General features: G+C 38.0%; 1 protein-coding gene across 2 annotated transcripts in view; it reads right to left on the bottom strand.

Annotated features, from left to right (window-relative positions):
• The window catches only part of NAV3 (neuron navigator 3), a 265118-nt gene that overhangs the window by 40054 nt on the left and 203795 nt on the right, over positions 1–21269 (bottom strand). For both annotated transcript variants that reach the window (XM_065669303.1, XM_065669312.1), the window contains exons 16-21: positions 19961–20449; positions 13578–13619; positions 11220–11380; positions 8522–8710; positions 5901–5953; positions 1606–1629 (exon numbers count right to left, since the gene is read on the bottom strand). In XM_065669303.1, coding sequence (XP_065525375.1) covers positions 1606–1629; positions 5901–5953; positions 8522–8710; positions 11220–11380; positions 13578–13619; positions 19961–20449 — 958 coding nt within the window. The remainder of the gene's footprint in view (positions 1–1605; positions 1630–5900; positions 5954–8521; positions 8711–11219; positions 11381–13577; positions 13620–19960; positions 20450–21269) is intronic.

Genomic DNA, 21269 nt, shown 5'->3' with positions numbered 1-21269 from the left:
AAAACAAAACCAAAGTTGCTTTAAATGTTCTTGTTGACATAAGAATAAACTTAATTCAAGGCTCCTGTATCCTCTCATGTAAAACAGAATCCTGAAGAAAAATATCTGTTTACATTTCAGCTAAGATGGATATCTAGCATGAAGCTTCCCCATAATTTTAAGCTCATTTAACACTATCTAAGATCTTACAGAGACTCCAGCCATTGCATTGAACTTCAGCACAGCATGGAGTTTCACTTTGAAACTCCTTTCATATTCAGGCATAAAAGAAATTCTTCCAGACTATGAAGTAATAAAGTAATATGTCTAAAACTAGCCTAGGAAAGGAAGCACATAATGTTCATTAGTAAAGACTATTTCAACACTTTAGTTTTATGACTCATGTGAAAACCAACAGGGAATATTGCACACGCTTTAAGAATGAACAAATTCCTGTGCATCTATGATACAAAAATAGCTAGGTCATTTGCACTAGCTCAGAGCAAAGGAGACACATTATTGACCTGGTCTCTATCCTGGACTGCCACTTTTTCAAAGTTTTCTCTTAAGCTACATTTTCATCATATTCCTGCAACTGTACAAGGGTGGTTCTTGTGTAATGCTGTTCAACATCTTCTGTAAGAGCAGACCTAGATACTGAGAAAACATCATGTAGGAATTACACACTAAAGAACTGTTGTTTCACCTCTATATACAGTCTCATATGAAGGGCGATGGAATGAGGAATTATCATTTACACTACTGAGTTATGGCATGCTTCTTTAGCTCCTTTGCTTTAACTTTCAAAGAAAGAAGCTTAGAAAATCTGGGTAGAAAATATATTGAAATATACTTTGTCAAGTAAGGAAGAATATGTTATTTGTGCAACTTCTTCAAATTATCTTTTAGTTGACTTTTTCTCTGATAAGAGTAGTAAAAATAGGAGTAGCGTAAATGCAGGAGTCGTAAGGCATGTAGCTCTGTGAATTGGAAGTGTACCCTTTGGTGCTGCATTTTATTGCTCCTACTCCTTGGTGCCCTTTCATACAACCAGGACTTTGTTTTGAGAAAGTCTGTAATTGTATCCAGCTTCTGACCCCAGCTTGTCACCCATTCTTCTACACTGTGAGGAGAAAGAAGCTGTTTTCCATGCCAGATTTGATTTATATCTGAAATCAATCCGTGTTGCTCTGAAATCCATCAAAGAGGTGAGTTTCAGAAATTTAATATAATGCAAAATGTAAGGGAGAGAAGTTCAAAGCAAACATTTGAAGTATTTTTCTCCTGAAAGGCAGCACATTACCTTGAATTGCACAGGCCCTTAGATCCAGTAAAGAGCGGTATTAAGCCTGAAATCAGACATAATCACAACTCCTCCACTCAGAAGCCTGAATCTCATTGATTCTTTTCACTATTTTAGAACCTCAGCCAGGAGGTATTTTTTCAGCATGATGCTAGGAAAACACCTTCTAGAGCACTAGAAGCTGCATCAGATTTTAATCAGTATTTCTTAAAAAAAAAGTGCAGACACAGGGTATTATATTCCCCAGCAACTCAACAGTTTAGCCATGTAAACAATATAATATAATTCAATACATAAATATAAAAATGAAGAAGAGTTCTTACCTCTGAATGTGCTTTTTCTTCTGCCTGGAAGAAAACAAAGAAGAAATGGCTTAGAAACTGTGTGGAACATAACCGCAGCAATAGAAAATAAAAGCCAGCTACACTGAAGTGAAATGAATAGCTTCACGGATCTATTACATTTAATGAAGGTATGCAGTAAAAACAATAAATAGACTTCTTTTCAACTTACTTGTCAAGACTCCAGATGAAACCCCAAAGAGTTTACCGACCGTACTGACAATAGGAAACAGTGGACAAAGGGAGAATAGGAACAGAGCAGCAGAAACTACAGCTACATTTCTAAAATATAGAAGAAAACATGCTGCGCCATCATGGCACAGACCAGCACTTTTACATTGTAATGATTATTACTGCTCCTGAAACATACTTTTTTTTTTTACTGCCTACTGAGCAATATTCCTACTAGGTAGTCCTGCTAAGAGAAGTTGACAGCATATCAGTAAAACATACATGGAGGGAACATGATGGGAGAGGCACATTTGCACTTCCAAGTAACTTCTTCCATACAGAGTACTGATCAAAATATTAAGGGCTATCAAGGTCAGTTAAAGTTTCAGCTTAAATTTGCTAATAATATTTAATAATTTTAGATATTTTCCATATTCTTATGTAATGATGCTATTTACATAGCAGTCTGTTTCAACAAGCTAAGAAACTGAAAGACTTTGGAACTCATTAGAATTGTAAGCATGAGAGTAGTCTAATTTGGGAATCATCTGGTGGACAGAGAAATCTTGCTTCAGTAGGATTCTAATGGAAAAGAATGGCATGCCATGAGAGAGGAACTCTTTTGGAACATAAAATAAGAAGCAGTTAATGTACTGGAAAACAATCCACCCCATGATCTGAGGTGTCCCAGGTTCAGAGAAGCAGTCTAACATTATCTGGAAGAGAAGTAGCAGCAAAAGGAAAATGTGGGTAGAAGAATTAGCTATAAATAACACTAGGGAGGCTAAGAAAACCCAAGGTTCCTGGGAAGATTCCCTTACATGAGGCAGTAATTACAAATTAATATAGCTGCTTTTTTAAGCCTGTATTAAGCGCTACTTTTGTGCTATTAGAATTTTAATAATTTGTTACAGAAACATTTTCTTACTTTATCTGGTATAGTGAAGAAGACTTTTAGAGAATGCCTCTTTCCATACATGCTTATCTGTTAACAGTCACTAGAAAGACTCTGATATTCCCCCGTGCAACACTTAAAACTGCTCTTGGCTCAAACTAGTCTAATACCTGGCACGTCACTACATGGGAATAATTTAGTACAACGACTGTTTTATTTGCCAGCACTCATGTGACACACATACTAACTTTCTGATCTATATTCACAAAAAGGAGATCTGCCTACAGAAAAAAAATTAAATTCTATTCTCATTATTGTTGCTTCAAACGTGTGGTGCATGAAAAGTCACAAATAGGTAAGAAATATCCTGTTCCTTTAGGAATTCTACTGTGCCAAAAAACCAACCAACCAACCAAACAAATCTAAAGTTGATGACTTTTTCCTGAAGCTGATACGCTGGGGACATGGTCCCTTGTCCTTAGACCACCAACCCCTGCAGATGAAGGCAGTGCTACCTATTGTTATCAGATGACTCCCTCACTATATAAGGAACCACTGCCTCTCTCCCAGAGTTCAGAGAGGTGGCTTCCACAAGTCAACTTTTGCAGCCACTGGAAGAAGTAAATGAAAGAGAAGTAACATGACTCTGGGCATACTATCAACTTAAAAAAAAATCTGGCAACCAAACACGTCTGAGCAATTTTTACTTGACTTTGCACTGACACCATTATAAGCCAGCACTCAGCCATTAGCTCTAATAGGAAATAGTTTTTTCCTCCCTCTACTTCTCCATCATATCCATGCATCCCACCCTTGTAAGGATTAATTTTCTTCTTTTTTTGAAGACTTAAAATATTAACATACAAATGACATGTCCTTACACATCTCCTTTGAGCTTGGCTTAGCACAGTTAATGAAGTCTAGGGATTCTAAGTGTAGCTAATGCTGAGAGTCAGTGTGAGAAATATAGCAATGAACTAAATATATGCAAACTGCAGTGTCTCACCTACTGAGCAGGAGAAGATTAAAATTAGAGACAACTTGTCATAATATACACTATCACACATCTTTTTCAACTTCTCTGAGAGCTAGATATACTCACTGCCGAGACTGAATCAGTATTTCAGTCATATAATCTACTAAATCAGATTACAGAGCACACTTTTCTGTGAGACCAAACGGTTGTCTCTGTATGTGCATATTTCTATAAGCTAGATTTCCAGTCTATTCATGTAACTCCTGAAAACCCAAATGTAAATCAAAAAGAAACCCAATACGCAGAACTTCTGTCTCATTGGACTTACTCATTGCACTGGCAGCAAATCATGAAATGTCTCTTCTGAATCTCATATTCTAATTCTCAAAGAAACAATCTTCAGAGAAAAACTTCAAGATTTGCAGCTATCCTTTGGTAATAATACATAAAGGTCTTGATCTTTATTTAGTACTTTGAATCTCTCCAGTGATTTGGCTGCAGAAAACCACTAGCACCAAGGCTTAAGGCAATGCTTGAGAATCCTGATAAATATATTGATTGAGATACTTATGGAAAGGCAGTCTCTTTAGAAATACTGCTTAGTGATTTTGGGCTGTTTAAGTTGAAAATGCTCTTGTACTCCTTTACTCTAGTAACAGCTGAAAGTGAGTTACATGTGCTCTTCTGAAGGAAAAGTGGCACATTGAACAATGAAACATCATTCTCTGCTTTCAGCTGAAGTGATACTGATTGCCAACCTTTCATATTCCAATATTCCACTTGTGCATCAACTGATTAATTGCTGAAAAGTTTAAACCTGTTTCACAAGATGAGAGGGATCAAGCAGAAGAAATGCTGATCAAAAAATCATTCCTACTAATTTTGTCATACTAATTTCTTTCTTGCCCTTTACAGATTTTTCTATGTTTTCCATTATTATGCCTACATAATCCGTAACTTCAAGAGCGGGGCTTGGCTGCAGTGTGAATTCAGTCAGATGTTTCAGAAGATACCACTTACACTTGGGTAAACCTTTTAAAATTTGTTTTGCAGGAAAAACACTGTTCTTTAATATCATGGGGTTTAAGTAATATTTCCAAGATACTCAATAATCTTGAATGATAGCAGGCTATATAACTAGAAAGTATTAGCAAATTTCTGCTATATTACACATCAGAGCAGATGTATTTCATACCTACTGACTCATCGGGTACTGAAAACATCCTGTGTCACTTGCAAATTTGATTTTTACCATCTACAAGCTTCATAATATTATACTAAAATTTGACATTAAAGGTTGAATTACAGTTTTGGACAACTCCCCATGCAAACTGATCATAGTGACTCATAGACAGGGAAATAGTAGCAAAGACTACAAAATAGTAGCAGAGACAGACTATTCATGAATGCATGGTATGAAATCAGATAAGTGGCTTGCTCTGCCATGAAAAAGGGCTAGTACAACATGTAATAGTAGTTAAGTGAATAGGTTGCAAAGCAACTGTTGTGTATCAGCAAGGGAATGTCCAAACATGTTTAGCTCCTTCCATATGGATGATTTCTTGTTAGTAGAACAACTGAAGCAACAAATTATGCAGAAGACATCAAAAAAGAGACCAAACCAATAAAACAGAGAGGAAAGAAAAAAAAAAAAAAGCAGAACTTGCTTGAGCTGGAATACAATTATTACTCAATCTAATTAATTTAATTAACAACAAGTAATAATTTTTAAAGATTCTCTTTGGAAGACAATTTCTCTTTGGAAATAACATCTAAACACAGTCATTTGCCACAGCAGACATTTAAACTGCCAATTGCATCTCCCTTACACTGAAGCAATCTTGTGTTTTTCAAGAAGCGTACCTCAGTAATGGGACAAAAACACTTTGTAAATTGTGAAATTATAAAACTAGCTGAAAATAAGGAATATCACTCAAAGTTATCAAATACAAGAGAATAAGGACTCCATTAAAGAGAGACTCCTAGACCATTAGCTTATTTTCAGCTTTCAAAATATACACTACCTTATTTAAGCAGTTCTGAGCAAGTCACATAAACCCATGACAATAATGTATTCTAAAATAACATGACAGTAATACCAAAGCTGAAAATAAATGTCCTTGCTTTATTACAGTGCAATTTTAATCCTTCTAGGTCTCAAAGTATTGAAATTTTCATGAACAATGAAAAAGAACAGAGGCGGGCAGAACTTTTTTCTAATATATAAATACTCACCGTGGAGTAGAGAGAGGATGTGCTGGAGACAAGAGATAATGAGGACCCATGTACTTAAAAAAACAAAAAGAAAATAACATGAAATATTGATCAAGGTGTAACAGTTCCCCCATGGAGCTCAATAACTAAACATATTTTTAAAATGAGAACCAATCTTTCATAAAGAACAATTATGAGCTATCAGTATAGAAAAGCTATTGATATTTTTTCCTGCACTTAAAAAGATTGTTCTACAGAAAAAGCACTTTCCCGTGTATGAGGTGGAAGAGAATGCCAGTGAGGTTCACCATTATTACCAGCAAACCAAGCATCACCTTTGTTGCTTTGACAACAAAACACTTGATAAATACACTCTTTAAAGAAACCAGAAATTGAGCTGTTTATACACCTGTCCAAGGCTGAGCAAACTTATTTTAATATGAGACTATGTTTTGCAAAACAGTCCACGCTCCCTTGGGTGAGTTCCCAGGCTTTGTTCAGCTGTTTTTCTCCTCAGCTCAATGCAGACCCAGGTATTTGTAATCCACGTGAAAGGGTTACTGCAAGAAGTAGTGCCGTATTCCCACTGATAACCAGTAGCCAGCCTCAAGAGCACCAAGTGAATGTTGCAGGAAAAAATGCGGTTTCTGGCCTCTCTGAAAATGGCAAATGAAGACTAAACCGAAACCAAGTTGCCTCTTGGGCTTCTGATGACACTCCCGATGAAGGATACACTAGTAGAGAATTTTAAAGAAGATAATTTATTTCATTACTTCTTTGCATTTTTTGTTTCAAAATGGTTTTGTTTAATATTTATAATCTCCCAGGATTTGGTAAACAAATTATTTTGCTTTAATAGCTATCTGGCATCCATATGCCAACCTGACAATACAGGAACACTCGGGTTAACCAAATAGACTTTAAATCTAATTTTGTAACTGGGCAAATACTTATAAAGATCTGGTACACTGACCACTGAAACCCTGTTGCTTTGAATCTATCTTTGGTGTTTGGTCTGTGCTTTAAATCTCTTGACTAAACTCCCATTCTGCTCTTGTACACAGTGCCTCTACCCATTACGTCATTCTTTAAAATTCCTCAGAGCTCCTACCTTAAATAAAATACGTTGACCTTCTAACAGCATCATTTCATGTTTATCTCTAATGACCGTAAACTGCTGAAAACTGTTATTGCTGCATCGACTTTCATTTACTCAGGTTGATCACGGTTATCCACTCCAGCTGGATATGAAACGCAACCAATGAAAAAGCTTTCATCAAAGCCACTGGTGACCCATTACTGAAATTCTAGATTTAACACTCTTTTTCTATGCATAAATTATTTGCCTTGTTTCCTCTATTATTCTTTCAGTGTTTCCTTTGATAATTTTCCTGTTCCTCAGCAAAGGGTCTGTAGTCACCTCTGTCCTTGAATTATATGATCTGCTTCTGTGCAGTCAGCCATCCTCTCCATGCTGACAACTCACAGCTTGATCTGTCCTGCACCCTACTGCTAGTATTACATACCCAGATGTCAGCCTGACATATCATCTAAAATAAAGAAGGGGGAATTGAAAAGTGAAAATATTAGTTGTCTGTTATTTCATCTAAGACTTTTTTTTTTCCCTTTTTATCTCCTAACTATGAGCTCTGGGGCTAGGGGAAAACTATTTGCTTATTATAAAGACCATTTATATTGTCATCACTTTGCAGTAAACAAGATAGATGAGATGATGTTGTTGAATAAATCTCCATTAAATTTTAGTGGGATTTTTTGCTTTGGGTTGTAGGGTTTTGTGTTTTGTTTGGTTTTAGGTTTTTTGGTGATTTTTTTTGAAGAAGGGGGGGAGGTTGGGTTTTTGTTTGGGTTTTTTTGGGGGGAGAGGGAGTTGTTGCCTGTTTCTTCTTTACTTAAAGGGTGTGAGAATGTTTTGCTTATGGGAATTCTGCAAATAATCAGATTTACCAGAAATGTTACACAGAAGAGAATGTTACAGTGCATTTAATTAAGAGTTGTCAGATGCTCTGTGGTTAAAAAAGAACAAGAACCAAAACAAAACCCCAAAATATTCTCCAAATTCCCGGTGCTGTATATAGTATTAAAGAAACCAGACCAATAATAATAAGCTGCATAAAGAAAGTGGTGAGGTCAGATTAAGTGACAGAGGTTGAATACAGAAATTCACAAAGTGTTTGTTGTAGGAGGAGGTAGGAAACTAGAAAAATTAAATTACTACAAAAGAAAGGGCATACTAAGTAGCACTGTCACATGGAAAAAAAGAAGGAAATATAGAAGTAGGACCAAGAAATCACAGTAGTCAAGGTATGCTCAGACACTTCAAATTTAGAGGCAAAAATAATAAAATAATTTTCCAACAATGGCTTCCTTTCCTCCAAAATTTCTGATAAAGGACTTATACATGTATGACATACAAAGTGTTGCATATTACTGTGTGAAAGAAATATCTTGCATGTTTTAGGGTAAAGAAGTTCTGTGAGATCAGCTCAACAGAATTAGACAAAAAGGTTCACAAAATTTATGTTGCAGAAGAAATATTTTTACATTTTACTACTCCTTGAGGGCCTATTTTGGGAGCCTATTTGGGAGGCTATTCACTGGTCCAAATAGTAACTCAGTCTTACCTTCTTCCATGCTGTCCCTGAATGAACCTGAATGACTAATTGCTCGTGGTCTCTCTTCTAAGGATGTAGCACTGCCACACAGCTGGGAGTCATCATACAGATCAAAAGAAGTGTCTTGTGCAGGGATGCTGTTTGAACGCATCATACTGGGTCCAGGAAGGTTAAACTGAGATAGGTTGGTTGGACTCACTGGAATACAAAACTTTATTAATGAAGCACATTTTCATTAAGTAAATTTTAGTTTTGAACAAAATTGTAATGTAGGACGAGCATGGCTAGGTGGAGTTTACGCTGTCGAGAAAATGAAAGGCTTTTATTCCCACATACAAAGCCACCACAGAAAGGTGAAGCAGATGATTTCCAAGGAACCGGAGCTGAATGAGACTAATCCTGTAAAACACATGGTAACACTAACAATGCCATCCAGAGGGACCTTGACATGCTTGTGAGGTGGGCTGATGCCAACCTTATGAAGTTCAACCATGACAAGTGCAAGGTCCTACACCTGGGTCAGAGCAATCCCAGGCACAGCTACAGGTTGGGCAGAGAAGAGATTCAGAGCGGCCCTGCGGAGAAGGACTTGGGGGTGTTGGTCGATGAGAAAATGAACGTGAGCCGGCTTCAGTGTGTGCTCGCAGCCCAGAAAGCCAACCGTATCCTGGGCTGCATCAAAAGGAGCGTGACCAGCAGGTCCAAGGAGGTGATCCTGCCCCTCTACTCTGCTCTTATGAGACCTCACCTGGAGTATTGTGTGCAGTTCTGGTGTCCTCAACATAGAAGGGACATGGAACTGTTGGAGCAAGTCCAGAGGAGGGCCACAAGGATGATCAGGGGACTGGAGCACCTCCCGTATGAGGACAGGCTGAGAAGGTTGGGGCTGCTCTGTCTGGAGAGGAGGGGGCTGCATGGAGACCTCATGGCAGCCTTCCGGTGTCTGAGGGGGGCCTGTGGGGATGCTGGAGGTGGACTCTTCATTGGGGACTGTGGTGACGGGACAAAGGGTAACGGGTTGAGGCTTGGACAGGGGAGGTTTGGATTGAGTATAAGGAGGAAATTTTTTGCTGATAGGGTGGTGAGGCACTGGAATGGGTTGCCCACGGAGGTTGTGGGTGCTCCATCCCTGGCGGTGTTCGGGGCCAGCTTGGGTGGGGCCTTGGGTGGCATGGTTTGGTGGGAGGTGTCCCTGCCCATGGCAGGGGGGATTGGAACTGGATGATCTTAAGGTCCTTTCCGGCCCTAACTGTTCTATGAATACACACTCGCTCACTTTGACAGACCAAAATGGAAAACCAATGGGAGAGATTCAAATACCACTATATCAAGTTAAAATTGCTGCACAGGCCAGTTGAATTCTATCATAATAAATAGGAGTAGTCCAATCACTTGTGGTTGAAATCTAGAACAGCATTGATGAACCTGCTTTCAGCTTTTGCACAGTTTGTTTGCCAGTAGCAAGGAAAGCCTGGTTATGGATCACCTGGACCATATGAACTCAATGCCTAGAAGAAAAAGGCAATTGTCTATCCAAATTCAGCCTCAGAGTTTGGAATTTTATATTTGATCATGCAAGATGTGCTGTAAGTTCTAAACTATGAGAGCAACTGTGTTGTGAGAGCAAATTATTCCATAGGGTTATGGTAATGGAAATTAGGAAGGGACAATGACAAAATGATTTTTTTAAAAAAAAACATAATCTTATCGCTCTGTGTTGTGAATACAAAATCTATGAACTAAATGAAAAAGAAGATAATTGTAAGCAGAAAATGATAGTGAAAGAAACACTGCTTAAAAAGAGCTGTGTCTAAAACTACTGCAAGTACATGGAAGAAATCCAAAGCAGTGGCTAGATTAGCCAGGATCTAACTTCATTTTTAAAGTGGCTTTGTTCAACTTCAATTCCCATACATAATAAAGACCAACATTTGTATGTCTGATCAAATTTCTTTTGAGTGACTGTAACCTACAGATGCTATAAGCTGTGACAGAGTGATGGAAGTGTGAATGCTTCAAAGGTTGTTGCTAATTCCACAGTAAGGGCTTAAAACACAAAAGTTCATTGTGAACCTAACTGTGTTCAGCACTATGCAAAAAGTGTTTTTCTATTAAGCATTAAAGAAAAAATAAAATTCTTAACAAAAGTAAATTTGTGTTGGATAAACTTGAAACAGGATCCAGAAGAACCAAATATAAATCTTGACCTGTAATCAAATAAATCTGAAATGTGACTCACATTCCAAAATATTATGTTGCATTCAAGGTTAGGATTTGCACTGGGCCCAGTGCAGTTATATCAAGGTCCAGCCACTGAAGTGGATTGGAAAAGCCTATCTCAAAGCAAACCTGTGTACAGGAAAAAAGTGATGTTTAGTGCCTGGATCAGCATTCATCGAATCTCTGGAAAGAATCCTACTGACTGTGAATTGTAAAAGATGAGTAGATTTGAACTAGAAGCAATTTCCAGGTCTGCCTGAGATTTTCTTCTCCTTGGGCAAGCCACAGAGAATCTGTGCAAAATAAGAGGTCTATTCCATGGCCGACTCCATGAAAAACACTGTAAGTTTCCATTCCTTAATGAGGTACCACAATGTGGTGATGGAGATGTTAAACTATCAAGTCTGGCAAACGAAGAAATATGAATGGTTGAATTTTACGGTTCTATTCTAGAGTGGGAGAAACAGTGAAGGGAAACAGCATTTACCCAGGTTGGAAAAGTGATATTTTCCAGTTGCAGATGAAGACATAGCTGAAGGAGAAACAAGCGGAGACTGACTGCCAGTGTCCTGCAGGCCTCCAGTTGAGTGGGAGCGCAGCCATTCCTTGCCTTCCTCCTGACTCGTCTGCCGGGATGATGGAGTATATCTGAAAAACCACAGCTGACATGCTTAAAACAATGACAAGGTGACAGTTCAGAAAGAAACAGTTGCCACACAAACGCCCTTCACCACTTAGAACAAAACTCTTGGAAAACATAAAGTCTAATCAAGTGACTATCAACAGTGATTTTAACAAGGTGAAATTTACCATCTTATTACAACAGAAAAAGTACAGGACAGAAGCCCTTTTCCTCTTCATCCCCCTCCCCAACACAGCATTCCCTTTCTTCAAAGAGATATGATGATAAACCATAGAAGACAGACAACTGAGCTGACAGGCAAGGACTTCAAAGCTATAGGAAGTATACAGGTTGATGCAAAAGCTCAGAAACTGTAATGGTAGGATGGGGAATGGACAGACTAGAAGCCAAGAAATGTGAGTAGCTGCTTACAATATGACATCTGCCACAGATCATGAGGGCAGTTGGTTAGAGGACAGCAGTGAAGCAGATCAACAACTCTGAAAAGTAGTTTGCATCAGTAATGACAGCTATTCAGTCATACGTGCGGTCTGCCGCTCTGAATGCTACCTGGCATTGTGCCCTGCCCCAAACTAGGGGGAGGGAAAGGGACAGGAAAAATACAGAATTAGCTGAAACAAGTACTCTGTAAGGAAGAAGTCTGGCAATGAAATCATTCATCAACTGCTTCCTATGGAAAACCAATAAACAAGTGCAACTCGACACTTGGGTTAAGAGGGAGAACTGATAACTCCCGGGCCTAGCCTCTCTTGGCTGGGCTGAAAGAAGGGCAATTCAGGCAGTTGTAAGCATCAAAATACGCAGGTAGTGTGGGTCTTAACCAAGAGATTGTTTTTAGCAATGTCTGCAATAGCTTGCTTCATTCAGCACAATCTCCTGCTGAGAAATGAGCACCTTCTTTACCACTGTAATGAGCCATCAGTGCTCCCCAAACAGCAGAGCAGAAAGGGATTTTGATATTCTGGCTTCAGGCTTGTGAGGCACAAGTATTCTGCTTAGCAAGCAGATTAAATGAACATGTAAGTTCTCATGTTGTGCTTGGGGTTTTGTACAATATTTTATGGCATTAAAACATCTTGTCCTGATTAAATACTTACTTCCTTTCTCCTTCAAAAAGACAGCTATGATCTTTGCTTATTAATGTGGTAGAGCAGAGTTACTCAGTGGTTATCAGATCAGAAAGATGGCAAAATGAGAATTCAGGATCTGGGTCTTGGACTGGGATCTCTGCATATTAAATCAAACTGACGGTCTTTCTGGGATGTTATCGGGCCTATATGCCTATAAGCTGTTTTCCCACTCCATTTCATTTTCAGCCACCATTACCTTTGTACAGCCACAAACCTCAATTATCCCAGTGTACCCTTGCAGGGTCCCCTTTGTGCCTCTTTCATGTCTTCCACCTTTTTCCTTCTCTCTGAATCCAAAATGATTTTTTTGGTATAACAGAAAATTTGATTAAATTCTTATTAAGACACAGCTAGTGCAGAAGAGCAGAAGGTGATTTCTAAGTGACATCACTTTAGCATTATCTTAAAATTTCCTAAACTATTATTTATCAATAACTCGAGAAATTCAATCATGTAATTTCAGGGACTGAAAGGGTTCAGAGCGTCTGTGTGCATGTACATATGTCATTGCTTGCCAAATCTCCCTCCTGGATTAGGGTGGTAGGCTTCTGTGCCTGATGAAACCAGAAAGCGATCCCCTGTTTTAACCATGGAGGAGAGAAAAGCTTGGATATTAAAACTAGCATTTTCTAACCATACCCTTTACTGTATCTTCAATACAAATTGCATGAGTGTTTGTATTTAGAGCTCAAGTTCAGATCCACCTCTAAAATCTTGTTTTTCTCAATGTTTTCAGCAGTTAGTTCCATTGAAATTCTAAAAGTATCTTGTTCTGTACATTTTAGCTCACGAGGATTCAATGCCCTTTAAGATTCACTACATAAGGAAATTATCCTTAACAGTATTCACTTACATGATATATCTTGAAAGGACATTTATTCACTAGGCAGACTTGGAAAGACAAAGTCCATTGTTAAAATCTACATTTTCTGGTTTGAATATAAATACCAAGAACTCTTGGCAACAGGATCAACAAAAGGAGAAAGAAAAGGAAAGACAGTGTAGAAAAGGTTACAGAAAAAAACAAGAGAAGCAGCAGTCATGCTCAAAAAAAAAAAAAAAAAAAAGATACCTTAATCCCTTTTTGGGTAGTGTATTTCTGTCAAGCTGCATGCTGTTAAAACAAAAAAAAAATCCCTAAGGACATAGAGTAAACAGGACTGTTCAGAATTACAAATTTTTAAAGGCCTAGATTTGTGTGTATAACAGAAGGTCATTTAATGCTTTTTAATATATCTTTCATGATAAATGCCTAACTTGTTGGAGGGGACAATAGGACATGGGCTGCCGCACCTTCATTTTTTAACTAGACATGCTCTGGGCTGGGTCAATAGTAATTTGGAGACTGTCCAAGTCAGAAGGAAGTCCTTCTTAGAATTTCTAACCTTCCTACAGCTTCACCCTGCAATCTGTGTGAGAATCATATGGTCACAGTATGAATCTTTATTTTTCACAGTTGCTTATGATAGGCCAATAGATTTCCAAAAGAAATGAAGGTTGTGGCACCTGCTAAGAGACAGAATGGCCTTGCCAGAAGCCAAATGACATTTCTGCATGTAGAAATGTGTGCTAAACATACAGACCTTTGGCTTTCTGTTGTTGTTGGGCTCACACAGTAAGGTGATGGTGTGGGCAATGAAAAGTGGCACTAGATCAGTGTTATTTCATATTCATGCACACATAGTGGCAGAGTGGCTGATTACCAGAAAGAAATCTAAGGCTGGAGTTTTCCTAATTTAAACCCCATCACTAGAAGGGCAACCTCTAGCTTTCCTTCAAGTAAGTGTCATTTGGGCATTTCCCTATGAAGACCTGGTAGATCAATCACTGACAAGTGTGGGTTGAATTTGTACTAGTCATCATCAAGTAAGTGTTGCAGTGTTTTTTTCCCCTAAGAATGTAACTCAGTGTGACCGTATGGATTAAATTGCAAAATGGCTTCAGAAAGTTTCTGTATTACATATCATAATCACACCTCTGAGAGCAACAGTAACTTAGGACCCTTCCTACTCAAGAAAACTCTCACACCATTATTAAAGATCATTTCTATTGTGCTGGGCATGCTGGGTTCCCTGCTGTCATGTAACCTTGATCCAGGCAGATAAAGGCAGTGAAAACAGTGTTCATGCCTGGTGTCTGGTGGCCCCACCATTACGGCTCAGACTAATGGAGGTAAACCACTCTTAACACCAGGAAGTTTTATAGGCAATTTTGCTAGTTTAAACAAGTGGAAGGAGAAATTAGCAGGATTTCAGCACAGGCCCAGCTATCACGATCCATGTGAGGGAAGTTGTCTATAAGAAAGAGGGCTACCTTTTCAGCATTTTGCTCCCAATATAACTAAAAGGACCAAGATTGGTTAATAAAAAAAGAACATTAATTTGGATTTATGATCCATGTGGCTTTTAGTTCTTTGAAGAAAAGAATGGGGCCTGGATGTTTCTTTATGTACTTTTATCAACCTCTAAATTTCAATCAATAAATATAATTGTGATAACACCAGTTTCTTCTGCAAATACTTCAAACAACTTAATGAACAATACATTTGCTAATATTATAACTTGAAGTTCTATGTATTTCAAAAATATCTATAGCACATTATCGAAAAAATAAATAGGCCCATCAGTGCTCCTTTAAACCAATCCACAAGTCAAAAGTTGTAAGTCAGTCATCTAAGTAGCCTAATAGTGACCACAGAATTTTGCTACAAATATCTGTGAATTCAGATACTCAAATGAAATAGGGCTGAATATTTTTCAGTGTTAGCATGGAGTTATTGCCACTGTATAAAAGTGAGCAAAGCAAACACTCATTCATTTTTAAAACACTAAATCTTGCACAGATGCTCCTAGAGTTCAAATAATTACATGAAACCATTAACCATGGTTCCATGTAACTATTAATTCAGACTGATAACTGTGCATATCTTTTTAGTATCTAAAAGCATTCTTACAACAAAAGCTGGTCATATTACTTCTACAGAAACTGCACTTCTGATAAATAGAACTAAACTGACCTCAGTGCTCAAAAGATCTCTAAAGCTGATGTGAAAAGAAATATCCTTTCCTGACTGAAGTGGTACGTACATGCACATCTGTCTCTTCAGCTCAAAACAAGTAACAGAAAGTGAGGAGATGAGAATATCATAGCACTCCTGATTTGCCATGTCAGCTGCAAAAAGCAGTCTTGCAGGAAAATGCATGCAGATGTAGGCTGAAGTTATCAGGCCCATTGTATTGCTGTCCCTTTTTGTTTCTTTTGCACTGCTGAAACCTCTGAAAGTTCTCTTAGGGGAAATTACAGGAAGCCTTATAGTTCTCAGTTTCCTACCTATCCTTTGTGTTGAGGTTAGCTTGGGAAAGGGCCATAAAACCATATCCTTGGGCTATATCTAATTGTTGCAGAGCAGTTAGGGAATAAAAGAAATTATTGCAAGCTAAGAAACACCTAGGGAGGTCTAGGACAGGGTGCCTCAAGATGATATGGATCTTATAAGTGGGTTTCTACAAATGGTTAAACACAAAAGATAATGTGACACATGATGCACTGTTTCACACCTTAAAACGATGATAATTTAAAACAACTGTAGGTCTTGAAGAGCTTAACTGGATTTCAATGCATTTTCATGACCCTTAAAACTAAATATTCTTTTAAAGTAAACCAGAGCAAGCCAGTCATGTAATTAGAAACCACTTCCACTCTGCTAATCTTAAAATGCAGTCATTACCACTGATGAGCCCATTTTTAATTCCTAGATTTCTGCATTTTTTAAGCATCTCTTGCTGTGTCACTCAGACCCAGCAGAAGAAAAACACAAATTTGCAGTGCCCAACAGCAATAAGGGTTCAAAAGAACTACTTACTGGTGATGTGTCCACCTGGAAAATGTTATCAATTAAATCAATGATATTTCACCAATTAACCCCAGTAGATGGTTTTACTTTAGAATACAAGTACCTGTTTGATTATTTTAATCCTTCTAAATTGTCCTAAGAGAAAATATAAGTGTTCTCCCACATAGGAAGTTACCTTGCTAGGACTTTTCTAAATAACTACTGCTAGCGCAAAACCAGCAAAGGTTCCTGAGGGAGATGCAATTTTTGCTGAAAAAGCAAACAGTATTTACTGAACCTATTTTCTGATTGTTACAGTGCAAAAGAGTTTCATTGAATGACACGAAATTTGGCTGGGGTAAACTTTGACCCTGTAACAATAGAGCAGTGGTCAAAGAGCTATGTGTTCATGCCACACCATTGCTTCGTGGGGAGCCTGAAGAGTGGGTGTAGGCAATGTCTGATCATCCCTGGAGCAATGTGTGGGCAGAGACTTTGCAGACTTGCTGTCTCCATGGCAAGTGACTGCTTTTTGGAAGGCAGCCAAGGGCTACTGTCCTTAGCAAGAAATGTAGATGTTCTTTCCAGTTACATCAAATCTTTCCTAAAACTTGATGTCTCAAAGTCTTCAAGTTAAAGCTTTCACATGAAAAAACAGAATGGGATAACAACTTTCTAAGATTTACATGTGAAACTTTCATTTTCAAAGTAGTGAGAAAATGCTTTGTCCCAGCAAAACACTACAACCCCTTAGACCCTGTTTTCTTTCTTGAAAATAGCCTCGTAATTTTGCATCTATCTGTGGAAGTATATCCTGCCCTGTTATATCCCTTCAGGCTAACATATCATTGATCATTAGTCTTTGAGAAGTCTTTACCAAATGGTCAAGCACCTTACTTTATTTCCTTAATTTTCTTATGCAAATGTTATTTGAAACAGCACCTAAAGCTTTTCTATGTCCAGGATGTCTTATTGTATCTACTAGTCCCTTTCCTCTACTCACAAAGACTGTTTCTCTGCAAATAAATTAAATTAGTCTCATTTAAAAGGTTGTTAATCCCATGTTATCTGTCACCTAGCCCATTTTGTTTAATATCCTTTGTATTTTTCCAGGAATAGAGGCAAGTTGGCCTTGCCCACAGTCCCCTCATCTTCCAGCCCATACCTCCTCTTCACTCCTGCCTTAGCACAGACTTTTTCAAACCTCTTCTTCAGTCATAATGACTGCAGGGTTTTTTCTGCAGGGACTATGTCTGAAGCAGTGAAGTGAAAAGTTCATCAGGACCAATAAACTGGAGTAACCTTTTAACCTTTTCACTCTCTCTTAGCATACTTGCCATTGGTGATGTTTAGCTATCAAATTACAGTTAATGCTTCAGTGAAGCAAACCCGCATTTATTTGCATCATCTATTATTAGCTCTCCTCTTTTAGTTTTCCCTAGGCTTTCTCTGCATAGACTCAAGTCGCTTGATAGCTATATCTCATTTTGTGATTTGGTCTTTCTGATTTTGTCTCTACATTGTATTACTATATCACACTATACAGACTGTTTGTTCAGTCTTTTGCAAGCTCTATAGTGACTGAAGAAAAAGAATAAGCCTCTGTGCCGACAACTCTTTATGCCATGCAAAGCTATAATCAATTTTGCCAGAGGCATCTCAAATATAAGCTGAGTTTACAAAGGAAAAAGGACATAATCTGCTGTCAAACATATCTAATGTTGCAAACCAATGCTTTTGTTGTGAAAAAAATACTTTGCTACATGTAGGTTTTACTACATAAAATAACACAGAAATTGTAACACTCCTCTCAGAAAAATCAAACTGCAAAAAACCTGTTGGGGTTATAATTCAAGGAATGACACCATTTTCTCTAGGTACATGTATTTGTTTTGAGGCCAGATTAACATAATAAATGTCTCTCTCTGGATGCCATCATAATATCCCCATATGGACAAATATGAAAGTTAAAGATATTGCCAAAGGCAAAGCATTTGGAACCACTGAAATTAAGTAACTGAATAAATACATGAAGTATTACTAATGGGGGATGCTCAGGAGCTGATGCCAAACCATTAACATTTTAAATGTGATATTAAACATCCTCTGCATACACAGGATCTTTGGCATAAATTCATAATCTTCCACATCATTCTATTGACCTCACTATCCATACATGTAGCAGTAAATATTAGTAGGGTTTTTTATACTTTAAGTATTAATTAGTAACTTTCTAAGAAATATTGTCACATTCAGTTCATGGCACACAATGCAAATTAGTATTTAAAAATTAAAGGCACAGTGAAAACAACAACTTACTAATGTATCAACATATTTTTAGCTACTGTTGTTAACATACATTATCTGGACACACACATTTTTTATTGTGTTGTAATTATATTAGTAAGAGGTGTGATTTTAGCTGATACAGTAATACTTATGAATGTAACATAAGAAGATAAAATGTGTGGAGAGTTTACATCTAGATTTGGCAAAGAGTTGTTCAGGGTTTTGGTTTTGTTTGTGCTTGTTTTGTTTTTTTAATGCCGATTCACTGAAAGGGAAATCTTTCCATGGAAAGGATTGGTATTGAAAAATCTCTGGGTATATATAAGAGGGAAAAAAAATCCTATTGTATATAAAAGATCTTTTTCCTTTAAACGATTGTGTGTTAAACAACTAAGTTTAACCTTAAAATTTTTAAAATATTTCTGACTGACTCAGTAGTATTTACTTTTTTGGATCAAAGGCTAATGAAATATTTAATACTGACTTTTTCAGTCCCCATGTGAGGTAAGAGTTTCATTGTCAAATGTTGAAGACTTCCCGAGGAAGTGCAAATTACTTACCACCTAGCAAAGACTATTTTTTCTTTCTTGCAAAAGTCAAATAAATGTTTCACAAAAAAACCAAAATAAAAATCTTGGTACAACTGTGCCAGAGTGGTTGCACCCCTTTATAATATAACTTAAAACTGTAAAACATCTGCATATCGCAAAAAACATTAACAGAACAAACAGAGGAGAACCCTTTCTTGTTTTTCTTTTTTCCAGACATTTTCCAGGACTGCGTACAGTGAGGGTCTCATCTTGTAAACTGTTCCTCTGCCAGTGAAACCGCTTTTTAGTAAGGATTTGTGTAATGACTGCCATGTAAGAAGCAACTTGTCAGGACTAAGAATTTTAAGGCAAGACTGGTAGGCTGAATGTAGGGACCGACCAGCTCTGCCTGTGCTTTGAGTTAATGGGAAGAAAACTGGTGGGGTCCTACTACTAGAGAAAATTTGTTAGCAAGAGGGCAGTGATACAGCTTTCGAGCTGCCAGTTGCTGGGACAGCAGGCAAATACAGCATGACAGAATCATGTGACAGTTTAGGTTTGCCTTTAATTAGACAATTTTCCCCTTTGTTTCTGGCTGTTCTCCAGAACAAGGGAACTAAAAAAACTTTTAAAAACAGAAAAAGTGCTTGTAAAACTTAAAAGGCAGTTGATTCCACTGCCTAGGACTAAGGTGCTAATTAAACAGTGTCCCTTTAGGAAAACAAGTGGAGGGTTTGTACTTTTGGCTCCTGTACTTTTGCCTCTCACTGGTTCTGTGGTCACTGTACCTATAGGCAAGCTCACCTTTCCGAAAGAGTAGATCTGACGCTTCCAGTCCTCATGAGCAGGCTCTGAACCTCCTGAGTGCTTGTTGTCAGTCCAGAGAGAGAGCCATGATGGCTAAGAGGAAGGTCAATAGACTCGGAACTGGTGTGAAGGCTAGTCATGGACTGGTAACTTGGTGTATCCTTACTGCCCGCTGAAGAGCTGCTCAGGTTTGCAGCCCACACAAGACCACCTGATGTGAAAGAGTGCACTGAGGCGGGACTGGAAGCCAAGGAGTGACTTAAGCTTACAACATCTGTATTTAAGTCCGAAGGTTTACTGAAGAGGGGGCTGCTGCTACCACTTTGCCCACCTGCACTGCCCATGCTGCCTGTGCCCGAGGATGGCGATTCCAGGCTGCCTTGCCGTGCCAATGTGGTACTAGGGCTGGGCATTGCCGATGTGGGTTTCACACCTTCAGTACTGGGTGCAGAGGCAGCTTTACCACTTGCCTTGGCACCAAACAACCTAAATGTAAAACAAATAGCTTTAGAGAAACTGATAGCCACATTAAACATTCATGGCGTAACATCCTAAGAGCCAAACTACACATTTTTAATTACTGCTACTAAAATCATGCCTACCTACTTGTTCAATCGCATTGCAAAATTAAATTCACTTAACCATATCACAATAATCAGGGTTTGTTTCATTAGCAACAGCTCTCACTCCTGTTCAGATGTGCTCTTTGCACATACAGACCACCCCAGAGAGAGGTAAAATAATCACATTTTCATCTTATTAGTGCATAAACAGATTACACTTTCACCCAAATTCAGTAATTAAGTGTTCCCACAGCTAGGTCATTAGCTTTTAAACCCCTCACTTCTCAAATCAGCTACATTGATTGCAACAAACACTTGCAAAATCCTTCATAGCTTAATAAACATGTAAGTATCTGTGTAAAATTTCCCTCTTGTTGTTCTTTTGCACAGATGGTCGTGTGGTCATCGGTCATGTAGTAACCGTTCAGACAGAATAAACTGTACCAGAACTAAATGGGCTCAGTTTTTCTCCAAGGGTACTCATGACAGAGGTGTATTTGATGAAATTTCTTCCAGCAATTCTGGAGAAGAAAATTCAACTGTGATGATGAAAAAATAAACCCCCAGTCCTCTAAAACTGCTGAAATAAAAGGGTCATGTGATGACTTAATGTCTTACTGGAAATATTTTAAGCTGCAGTAAAGGTGCAGCTCATTAATCAATAATAAATAAATGCAAAACTTATCGTGATGTAAAGTAAGCATGGTTAATAACGTAGGAATCTGTTTCACATATTACCAAGC

This window comes from Lathamus discolor, chromosome 1 (assembly GCF_037157495.1).
Source record: "Lathamus discolor isolate bLatDis1 chromosome 1, bLatDis1.hap1, whole genome shotgun sequence".
Classification (NCBI taxonomy): Eukaryota; Metazoa; Chordata; class Aves; order Psittaciformes; family Psittacidae; genus Lathamus; species Lathamus discolor.
The sequence above is the reverse complement of the archived record's forward strand: the minus strand, read 5'-3'. Positions and strand labels throughout refer to the sequence as shown.